This window comes from Solea solea, chromosome 8 (assembly GCF_958295425.1).
Source record: "Solea solea chromosome 8, fSolSol10.1, whole genome shotgun sequence".
Lineage (NCBI taxonomy): Eukaryota > Metazoa > Chordata > Actinopteri > Pleuronectiformes > Soleidae > Solea > Solea solea.
The window spans coordinates 15251901-15277776 of NC_081141.1; the positions used below are offsets into that span (position 1 = coordinate 15251901).

The window sequence follows — 25876 nt, forward strand, 5'->3', positions numbered from 1 at the left end:
ATATTTAATTTTAAAGTGGAAATATCCTGGTCATTTTATGAGTTAATACATTTCCTTCAAACCAAAATGTTTATATATTTGGGGAGCCAAAGCTTATTTGAACGTTCATATTTTATAGTTGGTCAACTTTTTGAAGACTGTTGCATTATAAACACAACTGAGCCCAAGTGCTCTTGAACACCTCCATGCCGAATGGGTTGTGCGCGTGGACAAAGCGGAAGTGAGTTGTTGTTCTTTCAGTTTGCTCGGTTAACGGCTTTAAACTGTCTGTCCTCTCTATTTTTCTGTCCTCCCACTAAACTTAACGATATAAACTACTGTCTTAGGTAAATGTAGTGAGATGCAGGGAATTTGTTTGTACTGCATTTGTTTGTGTCGTCCCGCTCAGCAGTTAAAATCAAGGTTTCCTTTTCAGAAAAAAAGGCGTTTCCATGACTGTGTTTACATGGACAGCAACAGCATCCTGACGTTAATACGATTAAGACTAACCAAAATCAGAAACCGCCGTACAATTCCTATTTTTTTTAACACAAATACACAATATATACTGATGACACACAAAGTAAACCAGGCAAACATCAAAATACTGACTAATACCATAATAACCAATTTAAAACAGGATATATGGCAATCTAATGAGCATAACATATTAAAAGCCAAGTGTATTTGTGCACTTGTAATGAAGCATGTAAACATGCAGGGATATGATGAATATTGTCTTAGGACAATATAAACATCATAATCCAAATCATTTCTGATTCAGAATAAGGTCAATGATTAGTGTCCATGAAATACAACACACAGAAAGTACATCACACAACACAAGTATTGCAGTTGTTTGTTGTGAAGAGCTTCTCATGCACCAGTATTGGCTTCAAAATAATTTGCTCAAACTTTATCCCCATTGAGTAATTATGATCTGAATAATTATATGTCATTATTACTATAGTCCTGTGTTATTGATCCTATATATTTTTTTTAGAGGCAATATAGGCACATATTTAAATAAATAATGTAGAAACAGGATATTACACATAATTCACATTAAGTATCTTTGTATTACTTATGTTTATGCTATAAAAAATGTGCCTCATCTCTCTAGAAAAAAGCTCATATGCCTTATTCTCTTGATCATCTTGGCAATCATGGCAAAAATCTATATGAATCATCCACTCTATCAGCATTTAAAACACAAAATCTGTCTGATGACTATTGAATTCCTTCGAAGGCCACTTTATTGCACCATAATAATCAATTTCTTTTACACTTTAACTTGCGAAACAGGAAGGGCACCTCCCCACAGTGACTTAAAGAGGTCAGAGCGTCTGTTGATTAGCCCTGACTGAGCTCCCTGTGTCTCAGCGTCTGAGGATGAAGCTTGCTGTGCTGGGAGCCACTGGGCAGACCGGTCAGTATCTGGTCAACCAGGCACTGCAGCAGGGTCACTCAGTCACCGCCATTGTCAGGAATCCAGGAAAACTTGCCATATATCATGATAATCTCAAGGTAATGTAATACTGAGTGGTTGTGTTGTGCTGCATGACTTTTACAGGCCATTGCTGGTGCTCTCTGAATGTCGGGCTCAAAGTTCAGCCAGTGCTCTCCCATGATAAACATTGTTTTGTGTCCAAATGTAGTTATGAAACTGAGGTTTTATGTGTCTAAAATGTGTCTGTAGGTTTAAATCTGGGTGTGATTCTAATGTTAATCAGTTTTTCTTTTCATTGAGAACAAAACCCATAAAATGACACGAAATAAACAACAAGAACTGTATTAAAATTAAAACCTAATATACCCTTTTTGTCCATCTTTGAGTTTCAATGTTCCAAAAACTGCGAAGAGACCTTAAATGATTTGATCATGAATACACATACTGTACAACATCCTGCTGCTTTAAATACTCACTAAAGCACACATAGATATTAATCCACATATTGAAATAGTTCCCAACAAAGGCACTAATTGTGCTTCTTTGAAAAAACAAGAACTCCTATGTCCACACCCAAAGTGAAAAGTAAAAGTACCTCTTTATCGAAAAGTACACACAACACATAATAGAATACAAGTTCCCTATGTGGTGCATGGTTCTTTCTCACTGTAATCTCTGCTATGATGAGTGATTAAAATTACGACCAAATTAAAAAAAGCTATTTTGACACGACACAATAACAGTTGTTGGTGGTGGTATTTCAAATTTCAAATGAAACAAAAATATTTTTGACCTGGTTTTAGTGCATGTGAAGGAAATTCTAAATATGAATCATTATGTATATTAATTATGAATTAAATATGGAGTCAAGACTGAAAACTGTTTTTCTTTGTTGTTCTGTTTGCGTATCTAGGAAATATTACTCGACACACCACAGCCATAATTAGCACAACTCTTCCTCAAACACTGATAACATTTAGTGACTTTTTAATTGTTAAAAATTTGGCAAGGTGGTTTGTAACATGTTCTCAAAGTCAAAAAGACATATTCTGGCAAAAAGGATACATTTGATTATAATTATTATAAAAGGGATTATTTTCTTTTTTCAGGTGGTGGAAGCTGACATTTTCTCAGCAGACAGTCTGAAGACTCATTTCAAAGGACATGACGTGATCATGTCCTGCCTCGGCTTTTCGCCTTCCTTCTTTTCGGCGGTGACTGGCTACACCTTGTCCATGAAAGCTGTGATCAGTGCCATGCAAGAAGCCCAGGTCAACAGGATCATCACCATGACCTCCTGGTACACTCAGTGTAAGTCCAGCATTCATGATGACGCCAAGGCCATAACTACTTTGAATCCGCTACGCAGTTTTTGAGCAGATTCAATGTCTTTACAGAGGCTCTTGTTTGAGTCACTGACATCGGAACTAATCAGACATATTGATGACGTAAAGCCAGAGTTGATATATTGATGGGAATTAAGATGTCTGTGCCTTTTCCATGTGTTAAACATAAGCATTACATACGATTTTTATTTTCAAGAGCAACAATTAGGGCTGAACAATTAATTTGATATTGCAAAACAGGCTTACTGCAATTTTCAAACCGCAGGAGGCGCAATATTTTTTTAAACCAAAATGTGTCAAAATATCATTTTAGATTAATTGTTGTCTTGACCTATACACATCTAACTCTACAGAATGAAGAGAACATCTTTGTTTCTCACAGATCTGCACAAATATCGCACAGTAATCAATCTAAATATGTTTTTCGAACAAAAATTTGAATAATGTGGTAAAAATTACCATTCTCTCTAATATCGTGAGTCATATCGCAATTCCTGTCAGAACAATCACAATCGGATATTTATCAAAATTGTTCAGACCTAGCAAGAATTTCACACCAGCAGCACGGCAGTGGATATTATATCAGTCTGGTTTCAGCTTCTCAAATCACTAAATACGGCCGTTTTCACATGACAAGCGTGACAAACATGAAGGAAAGTCCTCTTCCTCAGTGCACATGTTTGAGTACATTAGGAAAAACTGGAACAGGAGTTTCTCTGTTGTATTTTATTTTTTCACTTTTCACTCCCAGCTGACTCTGGGACTCAGTCGCCTTACCTCATCCGCTTCCTCCTGCTGCCGCTCATCCGAAGCGTCCTTAACAACATGTATGAGATGGAGCAGTTTCTGCAGAAGACTGAGAACATCAGCTGGACTGTAGTACGACCACCTGGACTCAAGAACCTGTCGGCCACAGGTCAGTGCCAACACACAGTTGCTAACAGGGTGGAGGGGGAAAGAAACCCATTAAGAAATGTACATTGATTTAAAAGAGCACAACAGTTTTGCTGCCAAGAAGACACAACCTAGATAGCACAGTCTTGTTCGATGGCGTGCACTGCCTCAGGATCAATTTTGGCACAGTTCAAGCTTATTAGCACATGCTCTCATTGCTTAATGGTGTGGTTATGATTTTTTGTAAATAGTGATTAGTTCTTGAGGTCTTAGCTCATATTTAGGCAAAATGCAGTGTCCCTTTCACTACTCATTGGCCCAAATAAAAATGCTGCTGTTATGATGCCACTCACTCGCTGTTTCTCCTCTCTGTGACCTCCTTCACAGCTCAAGAGTTTCTAACCCACGAGGGATACTTTGTGCCCCAAACCAACGGTCAGGCTGCAGGCGGTGCAGTGGCAAGAGGGGACGTGGCACGATTCATGCTCTCTTTAGTCAGCAGCAATGCCTGGTTCAAGAAGGGAGTGGCCATCACTACCAAATAAGAAACTCTGCCATGAATAAACTCTATTCCTAATGTCAATGTCAAATGTATTATTTATGTAGCATGTTTAAAATAGCCAGCGTCGACCAAAGTGCTTTACGGGCTTGATCAGACGATTAAATCAGGATAAGACAGAGAGAGAAAAGAAAGACATACAGTTAATTCTCTCATTCCACATGCCCACACAACCAAGAAGCCCAGATTTAAACAGAGTTAAAAGCCAAAGAGAAGAGGTGGGTCTCCAGCAGTCTTTATGTGGTTAGTTTAAGGTTATTCCCAAAGCTGTACGAGCCATGCAGATATTTTGATTTATCAGTCTTTTACGTTTTTTTACTTTGACCCTACACCACTTAAAAAAAACTGCCTGAACAGCCATATACCGCATATGATGCTTTAACTAACTTACATAGTGTCTTATACGACTAAAAAACTGACAAGCACTAAATTACTTGGACTTCTCTTCAGATAAAGATGCGTCGTAACACATCATTTCAGCCACACGAGGTCAGTGTGGTGCAGCAGTGAGTGGTGCACAGTATGGCGTACAGTACTGTATGTGCGATTTTTACTTGCAGCTGTTTTCTCAGAATGGAATGAAGCATCTGTGTTGGAGTAAACTAAATAAAAGATACACTGAATTTAATAATCATTTGTCGTATTGCACATTTAAAAACAAGTGTTTTGACAGACGGTGCGAGTACCGTATGCAAAGGCGACAAAATATGAAACACCAAATGTCCGTAAATAAAAAAAACAAAAGAGACAAACAACCTAGGATTCTCGCAAACAGACATGTTTAATAACATTGGTCTCTACCGTAGTTCTCAGGGTGTGTTCAGGAATGCAGCACACAACAGAGAGCATAAAACGTCTTTTGTTTCTGCGCGGTTAAAATAGTTGACTAATGAGATGTGAGAGTGAGCGTCATGTCAGAAAAAAATCTAATACATTCAAACTTAATTTACAACACAGTTGCAAAAATGCTTTACATGGTTGAAACATGATAAGAAACATTTCAGGGCTAACATTATTTAGACTAGGGAACACATTCTACCTGTACAAAGTTTGAAATGCAGCATTAAAATGTCAATGTTAATAATACCACTGACAAGACATATGGGTTATAAAATGCTAATGCAGTTTAACCTCTTCTTGCCTGACCCTGAAAATGAAATGCCCAAACTAAATAGAGTATATCTCTGCAATTACAAGATCTATGTGAAGTATCTTGTTCTCAAAATAAATATAACACCTGTGAGATTCCACCAGAAGTGTAAGTGTCACTGTAGATACCACTGTGCCAGAGTAAATGCAGATGGGACCCACAATAAATGAAGGATTTTTTCCTTCGCCCAAAGAAATATTGTATTTCAAAATAAATATCACCTTTAAAAATGTGCATTAGGACCTTAAAAACTCATGGAAGTCATGTAACAACATGTGGACATTAGCTGTGCAAAGTCTGATGATCCCGACGTGAAGAACACATTAACACAGCTAATGTTTAAATCCTTAAATGTATTGATGATTGACATTAATAAGTAAACATGAGACAAGAGGGTCTCTTGGACACATGACAAGTCAGACCATACGTTTTACAATAGGCATCCTGTATAGGACAGGAAACTTGAGGGTCTGTTTTGGATATCCGGACAGCGGAAAGCCTCCACATCTTCCGCCGCCGACTAAAAACACATTTCTTCCGACTCTACCTCGACTAAGACGATAACGACGACGACAAAAAAAAACAAAACAAACAAAAACCTATACATCGCACTTACGACTAGCACTTCATAGTTTGGTTTTCTTGAAGGTCTTACTTACTTCTATACAAGTGTCTGCTAAATGACATGTAATGTAATGTAATGATATGGTTGGTTAGGAAATATAGATGTCTCTTGTTTGACTAAATGGTGATATTGTCCAATTTAGAGATCATGGGACAGTATGGTATATCCGGACCCGACTTGTTCTTCAAATATGTTGCATTATGGAAACGGGAGAAAGGCGGGGGGTCGAAACATGTGATGCCTGCAAATAAGAATGCTAGAAAATCTATATAAGGTTAGTTTTGCTTTTCTGAGGCAGAATTGTTCGGAGATTCGGCAAGAACACATTCTCCCGAGCTGCTGTAGCGGCTTGGTTCTGACGCCTGACTTGTAACTAAATAAAATCCCTTTGTTCGGTACAAGTCCTGTATCAGTGGGGTCTTTTCCTGCATCATCAACTCATCACCTATCGTTCATAAGAAGAACGAAGCCTGACAAAAACGACAACATCATGGTCGCAATGGTCGCAAGTTCCACTCCGACCCTGGCGGATTGTACTCAATTGCATTGTAAAGTCGCTTTGGATAAAAGTGTCTGCTAAATGACATGTAATGTGATATTTTAGTGAAGAGATGCCTATAGGCGACTCTAGTTTGGCACTATCTATGCCATTTAAGATTACTATGGGTAAAAATTATTATACCCATTTCATTTTACTTACATGTCACTATTGGTCTAATAAAAACTTGTTTTGAATTGAAAAAAAAATAAAAAATGATTAAAAAATCAATATATTTGGGGCATTTTTCTCTGGAGCCTCAGCCTGTTCAGGGCCATAGCTCCGGCTGTGATTGGCCAATCTGGGTGATTGACAGCTCATTTTAAATCATCAAAGCCAATAGGATCAAGCTGCGTATGACATAGTTTGACGGACATTCGCCCTTCTCCAATCAAAACAAGCTAATGGCTGTCTGGAATGACCAATCAGACCAGGAAGAGGCCCCCAAAGCATGATGGGAAGTCTAGTTCTCTGTTAGAAGCGGTTTTGTTCCGGTGAAAATATCTTGATTTGCTCAACAACAAAAGTAAGACAACATTTCTGGTTGTATTTCTTGAAAGTGAGTTGTTGTTTTGCTCTTATTTTGCGGCAGGATCCTTGAGTTTTGGTCTTAGAGTGATATAAATGGTACCGTTGTAATCTGTGAAGTCTCTACTATCAAGCAGACATGTTGACGCTGATTCTCCAGGTGCCGCTTTTAAATGTTTACGCTGTTGTGGTGTTTTCGGCTAGTGTTGGTTAGATTACTTGGCGTTTAGTCTGTGTTTGGTGAACATAAGAATGGTTTTTATGGGCCTTTAGCCGAGTTTCTGAGCTTTCTGTGGGTATGCAGCATGTCAATACTGATCAAAGGTTGATAAGTGTCAGTCGCAGTGAGTGTTTTTGCCCCCGGTACCGGGGGCTGCAGGGAAATATCTGAGCTGATCACCCTGGGTGGATTCAAATCAGTTTTAAAGGACATAGAAAAGTGTTCTCTTGATGCATGTAGCTGCTCTAATTGAGTTTGAATGTGTGACCTGTTTGTTTGTGTTGTGCTTGTTTTCTGATGCAACTTTTCTGATGCTCTTGACAAAAAGATTTTAATCTCAACGAGGCTTTTGTAACCTGTTGAAAGAAACAACTGACAGCTTAGATGAAGGAGTAGTGAGAGAGAGAGAGAGAGTGAGATCCAATCCAACTTTACTTAACTTTATTTATGAAGCACTTTTAGAACAAGAGACACACAAAATATAAAAACATAAGACCTGAGACCCAAGAACAGACAGTAAAACATACAATAAAACAATAAAATACTGTCGAAAGTATAAAACCACAAATAAACAAGTCATACAATAAAACTATAAAAAAAAAAGATAATGTGGTATTTTAACACCGGCAGTGTTTTGGCAACAGAAGTTACACAGTGTAGCTTTAAATTACATTACATTAATGAGAAGAGAGAATAAAATGAGAAGAACAGTTGTCTCAAAAGGAGCACATGCACTAGCCTGAAATAAAAACACTGTATCCTTTCATTCTCTTAACAAGTATAAGAGTTGTAATATAACAAACCAAGTATACAAACCTTAGTAAATAGATTCAGGGCACATTATTGAGTATACTGATGTGGCAGTGACTGACTTTGTCTAATGTCTGCATCAGCTTTAAGGCAAACCCTGTTCACACAGTTCAAATATTCAAACAACAAAGTGGGATAAGAGTTTAAGATTTGTTTTCAAGAGTCGTGACACACAGAGACACTGAGACGTAACCTAATCTGATTTAAACAAAAAAAATCCCAATTGAGAAGCAACACAACTTGTTTTTGTTCAAGAATGCAATCTGATATGTGTGTGTGTGTGTGTGTGTGTGTGTGTGTGTGTGTTTTACCTCCTTAGAACTGTTTCTGGCATCAACACACGCTACTGTTCTCCTCATGGAGAACAAACCCTAGTCCTAATGAGGCACAACCTTATTTCTGAGGAACTGGCTATGTTTTTGAAAGAGTTCGGGATAATGTACGGTGCAATGCAGGGTCTTAAGGAGAATAGCTACTCAAACCTGTGTGTGTGTGTGTGTGTGTGTGTGTGTGTGTGCTGAAGAAACAAAGGATCGCCATCAGTAATGGTGAAGAATTTTCTGTAGCTTCATTCCAAATTCATAAATCTGGGCCTTGGTCAGTATAGTGTACAATCAATTCTTTATCATGTTTCCTTGTAGCTGGCCTGTGATGGACTGGCTGTGATGACCTGTCCAGGGTGTACCCCGCCTTTCACACCATGTCACCTGGGATTGGCACCAGCACCCCTTGCGACCCTCGTGTGGAGGATAAAGCGGTAGAAGATAGATGGATGGATTATTTGTAGTTGTTGCCTCCATGCTCATGCAGTTCCACTGGCAGTTCATTTTCTAAATTGACTCGTGTCAAATGGGGCCATGTTTTGGAAAATGACTTAGTCAATAATTAAAATAAACTTAAGTGTGTGTGAATGGGTGTGACTGGGTGTGAATGGGTGAAACCGCAAGTGCTGTAAAGGGCTTTAAGTGGTCATCAAGACTAGAAAACTGCAGTAAAAAATGTAGACCATTTACAACACGCTGTTCAGGTTATTCAAAAACTAAAAAATGCAGACACAAACACTTGATTTCAATTCAGTCAGGTTGTCCAGTCCACTCCTTTTTTAATTGAAAAAAATCACAGAATTCACAATTCACTTCTCAAACTGTACAAATTCAAGTGCATGCTTTATAATTTGCACATGTTCCCGATTAGTAATATTCGTGCGAATAATATCTTTTCAACACATTACAATAACACTTACATTCAAACATCGCTTCTAATCTATAGAGACAATGTTTGCAGCTTTTGCCAGATGTGATATCATTTAATCTCAAATACAAGAGACAGAGAACACTGGCAAGTCAGGCTGTAAAATATTCAAATAGGTACTGCTGCTTCAAAAACCAATTCACATCCTCAGTGTTGACCGCCCTGCACAATATTGTCCCCTAAAAATGACGTTCTGTTCCACACATCTAAACCAGGACACAAAATGCTCCTAACATAACTGAGAGTGCACTTCATTTGTGCGGGAGTGTAATTTGCACATTGCTTTGATGCTGAGTCCAGTGTACTGTTTACCTATCATACGTGCCACAAAGTTCATGGCAAGGTTTGGCTCTGATTTGCATGTCCTATTTACAAAAAGTGCACATTTGCAGTGAAACCGTATTTACATTCAACGACATAAATATCGATTGGGGAACAGACACCGCGCAGATTTCTCCACAGCTCATTTGTCACATAAAAACAAAAGCAGCACAAAACTCCACTTTATTCATTACAACAATCAGAATGGATCTCCTCTTTGTGTTTTCAGGTTCACATTCAGGTGAAAGTGTTCATAAAAACATGCCCCGTATTTCTCATTTCCCCACATATCTCTCTTTAGGTTTATTTCTGTGGAGAAAACTGCTACTGCTTCGCCACTGCGTATATTTCATTTATCGTTTCCTCGTACATCTTGGCGACAATCGGTCTCCTCAGTTTCATGGTGGGCCCTGCACAAACAAAGAAGAAATGCACGACATTTAGCCATCAGAGATTCAGTCTGCAACAAACAAGATTGACTGGAATGCTATGTGACGTGCGGCGCCGTCGCACAACTGTCACCTATATCACATGACCTCGATAAGGCACTGATTACATGTTATGTAACGTAAGGTTAAAAGAAGTCACAGGTGATCTCAGTCCTCCCTATTTTGACCTTTGTTACAATTTAAGTACCACACTTTAGCATTGTAAAAGTAGGCGCAGGAGGCATTTATTGTTTTATTTTTTATTTATTTATCTGTGTTGGATCTGGGTTGGAGCTGAGGATGGATGTATGGCTTGTATTTCTAAATAAAGTTTATGTTTAAGTTAAGCAACAGTTGTGCTGGACGTTATGAGCTCCTATCATCAATATGCCGTATTAATGTACTCTATTGCCTCGTGTGAGCTTTTCTGTCTTTTACTTCTTCTGTCTTTTATCCATTATTGTGTACAGCACTTTGTTCCACTGTGTTTGTTTTAAAGTGTTTTACAAATAAAGTTGGATTGGACTGGATAATTTGAAAATATAAGTGGTTGTTTTAATATGCAACAATAAAAAAAAAACATATTTATGATGCAAAATTAATCTATTCATTTAAAAATAAAAACATATAGAAATGACTCGTTATAACTTGATATTGTTTGGAGGGCCACATGAAATCAATTGGAGGGCCACATGTGGCCCCCAGGCTGCCACTTTGAGACCCCTGATTTAGATTATCATCTTTCTTATCACCCACTTTTCCCCAGCGTCGCATGCTAGGTGGGTGTGCCACAAGGCATCAGCTGCTACATGATTGACAAGCGCATACTACAACTGCCAAAAGAGTGGCTGCAGCTTGTTTGGAATCGTTCCCATTTGTGACAAAAACGGTTCACTCTGAGCTGCATTTCTGCAGTAAGCCTTGCAGAGAAGCCTTAAGGCACAGCACACAGAAAAGATAGTAACCTCATTTTATGTCACATTTTACAATATGCATTTCCGGAATAGTTCTGTGGCAGCGGAATGTCGCCTCTCCGCATTTCAACAACCAGAGCAGGAAATGATTACAATTCTTTGGGGCTTGGTTTTAGAACCCTGAACAGTAAGCGTTTTAAATAGTTGTTTGGTTTACAAACAACTGCAGTACACATTATAGAAGAGTGAGAGGCAAACATTACAACATGTTCTTTAGACTGCATTGAATTTGCAAACGTTAATTCTTTGTTTGACTAAAATGTTTACTTTTCCTTGAAAAAAGACAAAAGTAATACGTTGAAATATTTAGGCAAATTAAAAGAAAATTGAGGTTGAAAAAATTCAACTTAAACTCCTATGGACTTTTGTTTGTTGTTTATTTGGTTTTATTTTAGAACAATTGAGCAGAATTGTATGTACATTAAAATAAACACCTGGAAACTACGGATGCATGACATTATCAGCATGATATCTGTACCGGCAGATATTGGCCTTAAAATGTATTATATTGGTCTGCCAATATGACTAATATATATATATATATATATATATATGTGTGTATATATATATAGAGTACAATATTAAAGTATAATATTGTACATCCCTAATAGAGACTAATATTTACTGATCTAAAGAAAAGCAGGGACCATGTATTTTGCGACTCACATGGAAACCTTAATAACGTACTGAATGGTTTGCCTGGTTTCTCTCCATGGTGGTTACTCACCCAGTTCTCCTCCACCGACAGAGAAGTCTCTCTCCACAAGGACCCACTTCTGGACCTTCTGAGCGTTGGATGTTGCCCTGGCGTTGACGCGTTCCAAGCCCTCCTGAATGGCCTTGTAAATAGCTGGCTCCTTGTTGGCTATGACCTCTGACACCTTGGTTGCAATCACACCGTTCTGCTGGCAGAAGTCCAAAACCTCGGGGTTCAGCTCGTCTGTGGGTTCGCCGTTGTCGTCTACGACGCACTGGGGCAACATGGAAGAAGAGTGATTACTGTGTCTGTGATTTATTTATCTGGCAGCTTTGTCTCGCGGGGATGGAAGTGTGGTTACTTTGAGCGTGAGCAGCATGGAGAGGAACTTGAGCTTGTCTCCTATTAGCATGATGTTGCTTAGAATTGGCACCTCTGCCTTCAGTGCGTCCTCAATGGGCACAGGAGGAATGTTCTCTCCACCAGCAGTGATGATCAGCTCTGTTTAAAAAAAAAGACACATTCAAAAGTGTGTTACCTGTTCAGGTTCAGTCATAGCAAGTTATTTTAAATGGTTTGTCAATCAAACCATTTTTTTCAGTGTTTTTTTTCAAAGGTTAAAGCTAAACATAGTAAAGGAGAGGATTTATTTTTTCCATCTCTTTAACTGTTAGAATAATTAGATTTTGATGAAATGGTGTATACATAACTTTGTTTGTCTAATTATTAAATTTTTCTCTTCTTTCTGTCTTTGTAAAAACAGGGTGTTCAACGTCTACAAAAGGTATATATGCAATGGGCAGTATATTTCCAATTATATGGAAATGTTTGCAGTCTCTTCTGTTAATTTTATGGACAAAAAGATCCATATGTGGCAATAATGAAGTCAGACATTGACTCCTCATGCCTGGGTTCGAAGCTCGGAAAATAAACCCGTGCAAAGACAGGTTTCACAGAGAAAATGCTCCAACCTTCTTTCGGTGTCCCAACATTAAGAACCCCAAGACTTTTGCTCACCCTTGATCCTCCCTGTGATGTACAGGAATTCACTGTCATCATGTTTTCCCAGGTCTCCGGAGTGCAGCCAGCCGTCCTCGTCAAGAGCCTCTGCAGTTTTGTCCGGCATGTTCAGATAACCCATGAAGACGTGCCGACCCCAGAAACAAATCTCTCCGTTCCCATCATTGTCTGGGTTGTCCAGCTTCGTCTTGCAGCCTGGCATCACCTTCCCACAGCTGGAGGGACAAATCACAGGTGAGCAACATGCTTTATTTCAGACCTGGTGTAAAGTTTAAACTGCACACTCCTTCTTTTATGTTACACTTTTCTTATCCGAGGGTTAATAATATGATTGCAGTAGTTATCAGAGAATAATTTTCTTTAACAGCAACGTTTTACCTGGTTTCTTTGACTTTCACTTAGTAGAAAAAATGAATTATTAGATGTCTTACAATTATCACACTATTTATCGAAAGACATGTCAGATTTAAACATTTGTACCTTCCAGTTCTATGTGTGACTTGAAGCAGGTTTTTGTATTTGTTTATGCTGAGTATACAATATTTAGAGCAAAATTATAGCGACGTTCCCAGTTGATTTGCTTTAGTTTTGTCCATTTCCTAAGTTGCTGTGTTGAGTTCTCAGGTCTACTGTGCAGAGGTGTTATTTTAATTCTTAATGCTTGGATTCTGACCTTGGGATGCGGTAGTTGTTGTTAACGGAGACGCTATGCGGGCCGGAGCTTTCGCTCATCCCATACAGTTCCATAAGTGGCATATTGAGGCTCATGAAGTATTCCAGCGTGTCCCTGGTGATGGGGGCAGCGCCTGTGAAGCAGATCTTGCAGCGGTCCATTCCCAGCACAGCACGCACCTTCTTGAAGACGAGGTTATTAGCCAGCATGAAACCCCATGGCACTGCGTTCTCCCTGTGAATCAAGAGATAAAACAACTGTTTGTTACATGCTTTTTGGAACTGGATTTCTCCAACAATGGGAATAGATAAGATCAGTAATCAGTAAGATCAGTGAGATCATGCATGTCACAGATAACAGTGACATGCATGTCATCACTGTTATCTGTTATCACTGATGGAGGAATTCTTGTTTCATAAGACAGCAATTTGCCTTCAACAGACTGTAATAACTGTGCAGAGAACAAGTGTGGTATCAGACAGAAAGAAAGGAGTCACACAACTCTTCTACCTGAATAGAAATGGATAGAATGGGAATATGGTGCTTAGCGGTGTCTCACCCGTTCATGGCGCTGCAGTTGTACTGCAGGCCGATGGACTTGGCCCAGTCTGCCACTCTCTTCCTCATCGGCGATGCCTTGGCACCAACAGATTTCATCTTCTCCTGCATCTTCTCCCACACTCGAGGCACTCCCAAGAAATAGGTGGGGCGAGCCTCTTTCAGTGTGTTACCTAAGGAGCCCTGAGAATCACAGCCATTACAAATGTTGGCTTTTATGACATGAGCTGTGTTCTAAATTCATGTGCAACTTCACGAGTTAATTCTTTTTTTCTCTGTTTTGAAATGCTGCTTTTCTGTCTCTCTATCTAAGGATTAACAGTGTATTGTTATCATATATATAAATCCATGTTGTGGATTTATTTGAAATTCTCTTTTGTTGTTCTTATAATTAGTAAATAATCAGTTAATGTGTTCTCTTCAATTACACGGTTTTAAAATAAGGCAGGATTTAAATGACCATATATTTTCTATATATTATATATTTTTAATGATTACTGTCATGGAAATACATTATGATATTTTATATTAAGTACACACTAAAGTTCAGTTCAATTTATATATTTTTTTTTTTTTGTTGTTTTTTTTAACAGACATGTTTAAGAAAAAATCGGGACCATCTTGATGAATGAGGCCTGATGTCTGTACAGCAGCAGCAGGGAGTCTCACCTTGAGAGCATCGGGATCTGCAAAGTAGACGGTCCCAGCAAAGACAATCGAGAGCCAAAGGTCCACCATCTGTGCTGCCACATGACTCAGAGGAAGGTAACTGACCAACACCTCAGATGTGTAGGTGAAATCTACCAAGGTAGCTGCTGTATGGGCTGTCCATGTCAACTGCACATTAATATGTGAGAAAAGGAGTTATTAATTACTTTTATCACACACACCAGCATCACCTTCAACCTGCATCTCTATCACACACGCATAACATATCACCAACCACAAATTACAAATGAGTATAATTATACTAGTATATGATTGGTCTGGCCTCTCTAAAATAAACATACAAATAACTTGTTTAATTTAATTGATCATTGATTCATAATTTGTAGATGTTTTTCAAGCATAATAGTGAAAAATATCTGAAAATTCAACTTTCCAAATGATAAAATACAAGATATAGCCAAACAATTTAAATATGTCATCTTGGGCTCAGGGACAGTGTCTTAACTTTTTAAATAAAAAAATGATTAATTGATGTGGTAAATAATGCAAAAAATATAAAAATGGAACGAATAACACTTTAAAGCAGCCAAGTTGTGCCAAAACAACCCCTTTAACAGATAACTCACGTTGTCATGGCTCAGCATGACTCCTTTCGGGTTGCCAGTGGTTCCAGACGTATAGATGAGAGTACAACACTCGTTGGCCCGAAGGCTGTCGATCCTTGCATTTAGCTGCTCATCGGGCACATCCTCTCCCAACTTCATGAAGTCTGCCCACTACAGATGAACACAGATAATGTTGTTGGTTTAGTGTCAGATTATCCACTAAAATGCAGCTTTGTTGTTAAATCACGTTTCTGTGATAACAATTTTTAAAACGACACGATAAACCCCTCTCCCTACAAGAAGGGAACAAAGGACTTTCTGAGGCTGTCAGCACTGCACTACCATAGAGAGTACATACTGTAAAGTATAATTACATTATGTATTACAAGGTATAACTATGTATTAATTTGATGTTGACATACTGTGTACAGGAATGGTGCTTTTTGCTGTGGCTCGCCTGTGTACTGGACAATGGCTTTCAGATGAGGTAGATGATCTTTAATCTGTCAGGAAACACAAGTTAAACAACAATCACGCTCTTTTCTTCACTGGGCAAATTCAGGGTCCATCCGTGCTGTAAAAAAACAAACAAAAAAAAACTGACCTGCAGGATTTTGTCGAGCTGTTTCTGGTTCTCGACAACCAGGACGTTCGCCTCACAGTTGGCAGCCACGTACTGACAGGCTTCAGGCGAGTTGGTCGTATAAATGCCGGTTGCCAGACCACTGTGGCACAAATGAGAATGAAAAGGCTCTAGGGCCACACGGTTGTTGTAGCGGTTAGAACTCTCGCCTTTGCAGTAAGAAGACCCCAGGTTCATGACCTGGGCAGAAAAAAGGGCCTTGCTGCATGGAGTTTGCATGTTCTCCCCGTGTGGATGTGGTATTTCTCCAACAGTCCAAAAACATGCAGATTTGGAGATGACTATAGGTGTTTTTATTGGATGGTTGTTTGTCTCTATTTGGCCCTGGGATGGACTGGTGACCTGTCCAGGTTGTCCACCCGCCTTTTCGTCCCTATGTCTAATAAACTTTCTTAAGTAAAAAGCCAGTGTCTTTTTACATAATGATGGTTCTTCAAGTTTCTTCCAGCATAGTTGTGTTGCAGCAAAAACACCCAGGTCACGACCCGGTCCTAATGAGGGCCTTTCTGCATGGAGTTTGCATGTTCTCCCCGTGTGAGCATGGGTTTTCTTTTCTCTAGGTTCTCCAGTTTCGTCCCACAGTCCAAAAACATGCAGAGGTTAATTGGACACTCTAAGTTGACCATAGGGTAAAGCGTTGTTTGTCTCTGTGTGTTTTTGCACTACAATGGACTGCCTTTTGTCCTGTGTCAGACTCGGCTAGGATTGTCTCCAGTGGCTACCGCAACCCACAATGTGGAGGATAAAGCGGTAGACAATGAATAGATGAATGTTGAATAAGCCTATAACTAATTCTGAGGATTATAACAGCCTCCTCCAACATGATCCTCTGTCACAACAGCACCATGTTTCTTAATCATTAACACTGAGTTACAAACATAAGACAGACGACAAATTATAAACTTTATAACTTCATAAAGTTTTTCTTTTTTCTTTTTTTGAATACCTCCAAATGTCAACAACCAGTACAGACAGGTCACCTTCTCCATAAAATGGAAGATGCCAAAGAAACTAATAACTACATTTTTATACGAGGATTCTTTGTTTTAAAGTCAGGTAGTAAACTAGACAATGGTAGCGCCCAGGTAGATATGGGCAAACACACAGATAAAAGAGGGATAAACATAGACAGAGATGAATGTGCATTGTCAGGGGGAATTATGTTAAGGCACAACAGAGGACTCTAATGTGTTGGCCTGAGTTGAAATAAGGTCTTACCCGGCCAGGATGCAGCCAATGTCTGCGATGAACCACTCAGCAGAGTTAAATCCCAAAATGCCCACGCCATGATATCGTTCCAGGCCCAACTAGGGAAAAAAAAAAAGCACAGAACTGTGATGACTTGGTAGCACGTTACCCTCTGTTACTTTTGACCTACATCTTGTTTGAAAAGCCACTCCATCTCATGTGAAGTGAACATGGCCATGAAACCGGAGACGTAACTCAAGCTGTGAATTTCACACACCCAAGTGTACGTTTCAGCAGCCCATTCTCACACTATCAGAGATCACGGTGAGAGACAGTGCTGTTTACAAAAACAAGAGGCTGGGAATTTGAGATACATTTTTTTTAAATATAGTTCACATCATACGTGTTCCTCTTTTTTTAGAAACGGAACAATCGTTTGACTGAAACTGGGCAATGACAAGATACAATATGAGGAAAAGTTGAATTACGCTCAGTCAGAACCTAAAGTGAAATATTAGCAACTGGGTTTTGTTGATACTACATGAATAAATAAAAAAATTTTCCTTTTTGACTATCTAAACAATTTTGTCTCAGTGTTGAGTTCCTTTAAGGGCTGTCATCAAGAATCAGAGGACAAGAAAATAAAAGTGAAATACTTCTTGTTTGCACGTTAATTGCACAATAAAGTACACTACAGTCGCGTGTGTATGTGTATGTGTGGAATGAGTTCAGACAAACCTTGAGAAAACCTTTAGCAGCTGTCCGGCACTGTTCGTAGTATTGCCTCCACGTCAGTGTCTCCCACTGACCTTCCTTCTTGGACTTTAAGGCAGGGTAGTCACCGTAGTGTTCCACTGTCTCCAGGAACAACTGATGGACAGTGACGGGAGTCTCCGAGCCCAAACCTGAGTCCTCCATCCTCAGCTGCACTGCCTTGTTTCTGCTGGTGCTCCATAGCTGATCGGCTTGGGCCAGAGATGCTGCCACATTTGTCTTTGACAGTGGAATCACCCTGGGCTCTTCTGCAGAGGGACAACAGGGGCAGGCACTTTTACCCGCCATAAATAACGAGTCCAATTGAAACAACAACACCACTGCAAATCACACAGCAAGCGTCCCCGACAGTCATGTACAAAGGAGTCATGCACTGAAGAGGGTGGAAAACACCTGTGGGGTGGGTTACGCCTACTTTCACAGCACTGCAACATGATTTGCAGAGAACAGGCGAAGGTGTTGATGTCACCTGAGACAAACAGGAAGCTGTGATATGTCCATGACAACCCACTAGTCAGGGGGGAAAAAACCTACCAGTCAGGTTTGGTTAGAAGTAATACGTAAAGAATGTAAATGGGAGTTTAACACTGGGTGCTTTACAGAAATATGGGCCTTGCTTAACTCCATTGTGTTACATTGTATTTGATGTTATTGTCTTTGTCTTCTTAGGTCTGCACCAATTTCATGTTCTTCTTTCCTTTGCTACCATTATATTCAGCTTCTCTATTTATAACTTGCTTTCAGCTTCTACAAACAATGTGTCCTCTTTCTTTCTTTGCACTACTGCTGCAGCTAGTTTTATTTTCAACAGTGAGTTGTGTTGCTTGAAGTAGTCAAATGTCCAAGTGTCAGTTTGATTCTGAACTTCACACTGTGGCCTATATTGTGAATTTTTTATTGTTTTATTTCATTTCATTTTTTATTAGTACGGAGTAGTAAGAGTATTCGGGCCACAAATAAAGCAGCATGAATTCTGAGCAATTATGTCAGAATTCTGAGGAAAAAGTCTTAGAAAAATTCTTATATTAAATACAGAATTATGACTTTTTTTTCATGTTGTTTTATTATCTTTTTCATTCTTTCAATTCTTTTTTTTACACCTCTCAACATTCTAAAACTATCTAGCTTTTTTTAAAGATCAATTTTCTCTCCTCTTTCCTCGAATAATTTTGTTTTAATAATGTTCACGTCACACGTGCAAAACATCGCGCCTTAAACTTAACTGAACAAAAATGTTGTAACCATGTAAAATAACACCTCTCGGACAAACAGCATAAAACAACTATTAAATTAATTTAAAAGGTACAATGTGTCAAATTTAACATCATTTATTGGTGAAATAAATTACTGATATAAATATAAAAGCTAAAGATACATCCTTTTTAGAGTAAGATATTTCTATGTATTTAAAGGGTCACACCACCCAATAAGAATGTAAAGTTTTTTACTAATTCAAGAAGGTAAATGAGTTATTTGCTCATCAGACAGTGAATCTAAGATACATGTCTCATTCATTGGGATTGGAAAAAAATAAGCCCTACGATGCTCTTTACTGTGTTTCTTTTACGTTTTATGAGTAAAAGATCTGAAAAAACTAAATAAACCAAACTGGTCAAATTTGGTTGAATCAAACAAACACAGCAGTGTCATAATGATTTTAAGTCTATTCATCATTTGACCAAGTGGAGAAAAAATAAAAAATGGGTGAAACAGCCCTTACAGCCTCCTCATATTTAATGGCATTCATTTGTCTGAAGAGCTGAAACGACACAGACTTACATAAAAGTATGAAAATGAACAGAATTTGTTTCTTCTAATCTTAAACACCGAGCCATGTTTCTTGTGACCCTTGTAGGTGACACTATGCTACAATCAAGCATTTGCTTAAAATCCTCCTCTCCTAATATAACAGATTCTTACCAAGTGAAAGCGATGCCGTATCTTCCTCTAGAGATGTGGGAGTCTGAGCTGGTGCCTCTGTTGTGCCGGAAGGATGAGATTTCAGGTTCTCTGTGACGGCGTCTCCGTTGGGGACGGCAGCAGAGTGGGTCTTTAAGTCTGACACAGTCTGTCTCTCTGGGGAAGGAATGCTGTGAGAGCCGTTTAAAAGAATGATTAATTATAGCCGGTAATGCATTAACACAATTTTTAGACACACGATCTTAAATGGATAACTGTGACTGGTTAAAGATTTGTCTCTAACTTGCCTGTCAGTGTAACCATCCATGACTGCAACACCGTGTCTGATAACCGAATCTTCTTGAATTTGCTAGAAACAGATAAAAATAGGTTACATGGATTTGAAGTACAACTGATTAAGCAGGTAGATTATTATTATAATAATACCACTGCTCCACTTATTTATACCAAAGTGAGATTGACTGGAGTTATTGCAACATTATCAGAGCCAATGACTGCCAGTGTTTGCAATCATGTATCTGGCAATGGCATCACAGCACTGGTCAGAATGATGAAATAATGACAACTGTGCCAGACAGACAGACACTGTGCCAGAAAACATTTAGACATCTGTTTGCACTCTTTATACTCCCTGACTCAAAGTGGGAGCAGGTTTCATTGAAAAATTCATACATTTAAACACTACACATGCACAGTGCGTCTTTACTGAAATCAGAGCAGTAGATCAAAACAAATCAGCCACAGGTTCACCTTCAGATGCAAGGCTGCAATTTGTAATAATACATATCTTTGATTAAGATCAGTGAACTCAGCAGGATCTCACTCCGACCTCTGCTTTTTAAGATAACTTTGCTCAAGATCTGTGTCCCGACCAAAGGTCACACAACTTGCAAAACTACAGTGTGGCAATCTGAAGCAGCAACAGCGACATCTTTGCTCTGGTTTATGCAAATAGCAAAAAAAAAGAAATTGTCATTGTTAAATGGGAGTTGTACGTTAACCACAAAGGTGTATATCTGTGAATATCTACCAATTTTTATAGATCATCTTCTGTTCTTACAGACTTTAATTTAAGATGAAATTGTGATGAAACACAAGCCGTCATTTTCTAGCTGTATAAGCAATCTTTTTACTCAGAATAAAGTTAGTAATTTCTTCTTAAATAAACTTATTTACGGTCATATATGTGGTGTCACACTCAATATGAGATGACAACTAACGACAATATAGTGAGGCAATATGAAGTGGCAGCAGCGACATCTTTGCTCTGGATTATGGAAATAACAAGTTAAAACCTTTTCAGGTTTAATGTTAAATGTGAGTTACCCACAGAGGTGAGTTGCAGAAAAACAAAGTCATTACATACAAGTGAAGATCCATGGTAGTTTAACATTAGATTTAGTCTCAGGATGTAAAGAGGAGGTCCAGGAGGAGACAGGCTTTCAACTACAGCCTGTCTCTGGAACAGAGGCGGTTTCTCTTGTCTATGTCATCAAATAAAATATATTTACTATACAGTACTTGCCCAAGGTCTGGAAAAGTCAGGATGCACCATCAGCAAAGGCATGCTCGTCTGTGGTAATGTAGCTCTTGACTTTTATTATTCAAATAAATGTGTTAAAAACTGCAAACATGCACATCAATAACCATCGCCAGCTACAGCTTCTGTGTGAGTTGATGTGGAGATCCTCATAGTAGACATCCATTCACACATGACAACATGTGCATTCAATCAAAAGAACAAAGTGGATAAAATGTAATTTTTAATTGAAATAACCTACCTTGTGCAGTGACAGTGGCTGAATGGCATCCACAGACAGGAGTAGTCAGGTATAACACAAACCTCGCTCAACCTTTGGCCATCACAGGAGATCGACTGTTGCCTCCCCGAGGGTGATCTCAGCCTATAGGGGACTGTGTGAGGACACACACTCACACCTTGCCTCAAGAGACTTGCCCAATCCGTGGAACACCTGCTACTGCAGCCATATCAGGGTTAAAGACCCACCAACAAACTCGACCAAAGGTTACGGGCTTCTCAAGGTTAGGAAGACCTGGAACCTGAGACACTAACAGCTTGCAGCTGGTGTGGCAAACCGGCTTTGTTTGTATTAATTATAGCAGGTGACAACAGTTGGCATTGGTGATCATGCAAAACATTTGAAATATTTACTGGTATAAAGACTTAGACGAGTGGGTGTTGGGAGGGAAACAAAAGAAGACTTTTCTCATCCAAACTTGACTGTGAAAATGATTAGATATACATGATGAGGCCTGTCAGAGGAAAAATAATGATAAAAACTAGATATGTTCTCTCATGTTTACAAGGATACAGCAGACTTTGACCCACACACAACATATTCACCACTCGAACAACACTTGTGCAACTCTTTTTTTACCCTATCGCTTCAAGAGAGAAGAGTGTCTTTCCCCCTCTCCAATAACTGTGCAAGGAGGAGGACAATGTTTTCTAAGTAAATATAGGCAAAGGTTCAACCTCAAATGACACGCAGTAACACTGCTCACAGACACAGAGGTCAGTAAATCATACCACCCAGTCACACCACGGCCTCACACACTCTGGACACTTGTTATCTGTGGAAGTTCTCAGTGAAGACTCGCTGCCTACATGCAACACAAGACACTGTTTATATTTCATTTATACAACCCTTATACATTTATATTTCGAAATATGCTGTAGTCATTAAATGAAGTCAAATTGGGTCATCAGATTGTAAAAAAACAACAACTCAGCAGCAAATCTAACTATGCTTTTTATCAATGGCTTATCTGTAGATAGCAAATCATATTTTATTAATTATTATTAGGGTGGTGGTTAATGGTTTGGATGGCTTATTATTAAATATATATCATGATAAAAAAACATAATCTAATATAAGCTTCAATTTGTACTCATTAATGTTACAAAATGCAAAAAAATACTGTTTTGTAAAGCAGGATAACGATGTACAATACAAGGTTAGTGCTTGTCTACTAACAGAACCCACAGTTTCAGTGTTTTCTAATATGCGTGTATCTGTTTGTTTACATCATTTGACATTTTTTTTATCAGTGACGCTGAGGTATTGTGACATTTGGCTCAGGTGTTTTAACATTTGTTCTCTTTTTTTCTGGTGGAGAGAGAGATGGAGGTCAACAAATAAAAGCACTGTGTGCTCTGCTCTGCATGCAGGAAACCAGTCACCCTTTTTTTTCCCTTACGTGCTACAATTTAAAGAGAAAATATAATGATGTCACACATATTTTTGGCTGCATGAAACAATGTCTTTACTCTTCAGCATTTATTTTTACATTTGTTGAAATCCACATATTTACAATTTCATATATTGTGGGGTTAAGTTTGTTTGGATCAGGATTGAACATTTTAAAAAGACACATTAACACTGTTATCCTATCCTGGTGGCCATGTCATCTGTCTTCCTCCCAGGACGTGGATGTGAAGGTGGTAAACCGACTGAGCACCGTGTTTTCCATCATTGATCACTAAAGGGGACAAACACACCCACAGTCGTCAAAGAAGAGGTAAATAAATAGTGTGTATTTTTCACATGAATGATTGTGGGTCTGACAACTGACTTACCCACTCTGTATCCTTCCTTTAGAGATTCCTGCTTTGCAACATTTTTGGCGACCACCAACAAATGCCCTAAGAGCTGGAAGTTGGAGTCTGGGTTAGTCTTTGCTTACACTGGGCCTCTGTTACCTCTCACAGGTAACAAAGTCTTATCTTATAGTCAAATCTGATCTGTTTTGAGAAGGATTTGAACTGGATTTGTACAATGTGACTGGTAATCTGAACGTAGTCAAATTAGACAGAAAGTAATGGACTAACTCACCTCGGCATCCTCGTCTTTGGCCTCACTTATTCTCGGAATAGGAATCCTTGGAATGACCAGGAAATGAACCGGGGCCTGGGGGCTGACATCCCTAAATGCCAAACACTAATAAAAACACACACAAAAAAAAAATAGTTATATTCAAAGAAATTGGGGTCAATCACAAATATAGTTTCTTGTAAATGCATGTCTACACTTAGTAAGCCTCTCTTTAAGAAGATATTGCAGGTTTCAAATACTCTTTATAGCCAGCTAAGAGTCCATCTTTCATATTTACAATTCTATACTCCTACATACACATTTATTTCCCAGTGATGTTTAAGTCAGGAAAAAATGACAGTTTCAGCTTCTGTTGCTTTAAGTTATTCATGACGACTGACAGGAAGACATTTGCAAACAGAATTTTTATTTATTTACTTCTTTGTGAAGTCTCCTGCACCACGAGCAGTTAAACACACATTATTTACGCCCACATATAGAAGCAGTGTTTTTGCCTTTGTCTCTCATCACCACTTGTTTCCAAAACACCACCGTCTTGACCACATGTTACTTTGCCAATCTCAGTGATCAACCCATTCCTTCTGCTGAGTCTTCAAGGGATCACTGGGCACAATAATCTTGACTATTGAGTTTATTCTGATTATGATAGTTTGAGGGGATTTATATCAAAGTTCTGCTGTCCATGCAAACCTTTGAAGTCACACAGGTGTTTGTTTTGACTTTCTATTCAAAACGACGTGCATCTCTTTTCTTGTCTTCCACATTCTATGTTGACTTTCATTCACTCTCCTCTCACCTCTTATCAAAATGTAGAAACTCTTGACTCTGTCAATAAGCATGTGCTTATCAATCTCTAAACTCCACGTTGAGTAATCCGACAGAGCTATCCATTTTACAGATGTGTTGTAATGTTTACCTTCTCGTCTTCATAAATGATATCTGCAGGGATGCTTTTGTCGATCACTTTGGAGAAGATGGTCTGAGCTGGGGAGCCATACTTCTTGCTGGCCTCCTCTGCCAGCCTCACCTCATCACTTTTGGTGCACAGTTGTCTCTATGATCAGGGAGAGGAGACACATGTGGAAATAAATACATAGACACAAATGTTCAGACTGTTTAACTTACTCTGAAAATAAGATAAGTTCTGTTTTTAATAAAGAACATTGCACTGTCTAAATATCAACAACTTGAAAGAGGCAATTAAAGTAATTAAACCTTAAAAAAAACCACGAGGTTTTAGTGCACTTAGTAGTATTCATCAAATTTCTGAGGACAACAATATGTAAGCTTATATAAATAAGTAATAATCAGTCAATTAATTAAATAATAATTAATAATATAATAATAAATAAAAGTAATTCATCGGTCTACCCGTCTATATTTTACATGTGGTCGAAATCAGATTTAAAAAAGTTTAGACTTGCGCTGTTCACATTAAATGGAAAACTGGTTACAGCCCCATTGCCCCATTTCTGTTTAAACCACGTATGGAATCGGTTTGGGGCCTTATGATCCTGTAGTCGATTCGAAACACTTCATAATCTCATAACTATTTCATGAAAGTGTTACCTAATTTAGATTATAGTTATCAGAAAATGCCCTTTACATGATATTGTCTTATTGAGACTGGTAAAGTTATTCTGCTGTGTGCTACCATGTAAACTGAAACCATATCGAGTCAACGTCACAATAACTCAAACCTCTGCAGATTTCCCACAGTCACCACCACAGTGGACTACACAGGTGTTGTCCAAATGCTCTGCTGCAGCTACAACACGGGAAATGTTACTGAGAATCACAACAAGTCTGTTTATTCTTGGAGCAGCTACCTGAGCTTGATAAACACGCTGCAAACGGTTTAGATGAACGGCCCCCACGAACCGTGTTCGCAAAATCTGTCGAAAATACATTTTTGTTTGTTAACCAGAATGTTAATATGTCATCGAATGCCTCTGTATGGCCTGTAAACAACTGCACACAGTCCAAAACTCTTGCTAACACGAACCAAAACTCGCAGGTGCTGCTTTCACGGACCAGCTGAAAAAATCCTGACGCTTCCTTGGATATAACCTTAAAGTGTAAAACTCAACGTTCAACGTGATTTGACATAATCCGGTCAGTAGCTGAACGTGGCTGCGATTAACAAATGTCTCATTTGAATGTGCATATTTTGTAATTTCCGCCATTATATTAAAGTAT

The 25876-nt window shown here is 38.7% G+C and overlaps 3 protein-coding genes across 4 annotated transcripts; 1 reads left to right on the forward strand and 2 right to left on the reverse strand.

Annotated features, from left to right (window-relative positions):
* Positions 1-194: 194 nt before the first annotated feature.
* LOC131463826 (uncharacterized protein YwnB-like) lies at positions 195-4252 on the forward strand. Of its 2 annotated transcripts, none has more exons than XM_058635879.1 (5): positions 195-220; positions 1285-1506; positions 2539-2740; positions 3527-3691; positions 4057-4252. In XM_058635879.1, exons 2-5 carry the CDS (start codon positions 1372-1374, stop codon positions 4212-4214), a joined length of 660 nt encoding a protein of 219 aa, XP_058491862.1. In that variant the 5' UTR covers positions 195-220; positions 1285-1371; the 3' UTR covers positions 4215-4252. The 2 variants fall into 2 exon arrangements, with proteins under 2 accessions (XP_058491862.1, XP_058491861.1); XM_058635878.1 differs by lacking the exon at positions 195-220 and adding an exon at positions 263-326.
* Positions 4253-9176: 4924 nt separating this feature from the next.
* On the reverse strand, positions 9177-21848 carry LOC131463825 (long-chain-fatty-acid--CoA ligase ACSBG2-like). The gene is made up of 15 exons (XM_058635877.1): positions 21602-21848; positions 20108-20169; positions 19821-19990; positions 17865-18148; positions 17157-17245; positions 15900-16020; positions 15718-15798; positions 15317-15466; positions 14691-14858; positions 14023-14204; positions 13464-13697; positions 12788-13005; positions 12132-12271; positions 11801-12044; positions 9177-10081 (listed from the first exon to the last, which is right to left on the reverse strand). Exons 2-15 carry the CDS (start codon positions 20125-20127, stop codon positions 9996-9998), a joined length of 2187 nt encoding a protein of 728 aa, XP_058491860.1. The 5' UTR covers positions 20128-20169; positions 21602-21848; the 3' UTR covers positions 9177-9995.
* A 1252-nt stretch (positions 21849-23100) lies between these two features.
* hint2 (histidine triad nucleotide binding protein 2) lies at positions 23101-25713 on the reverse strand. Its single transcript, XM_058635880.1, has 5 exons — positions 25507-25713; positions 24594-24731; positions 23678-23782; positions 23422-23494; positions 23101-23324 (listed from the first exon to the last, which is right to left on the reverse strand). Exons 1-5 carry the CDS (start codon positions 25585-25587, stop codon positions 23233-23235), a joined length of 489 nt encoding a protein of 162 aa, XP_058491863.1. The 5' UTR covers positions 25588-25713; the 3' UTR covers positions 23101-23232.
* Positions 25714-25876: the final 163 nt, after the last annotated feature.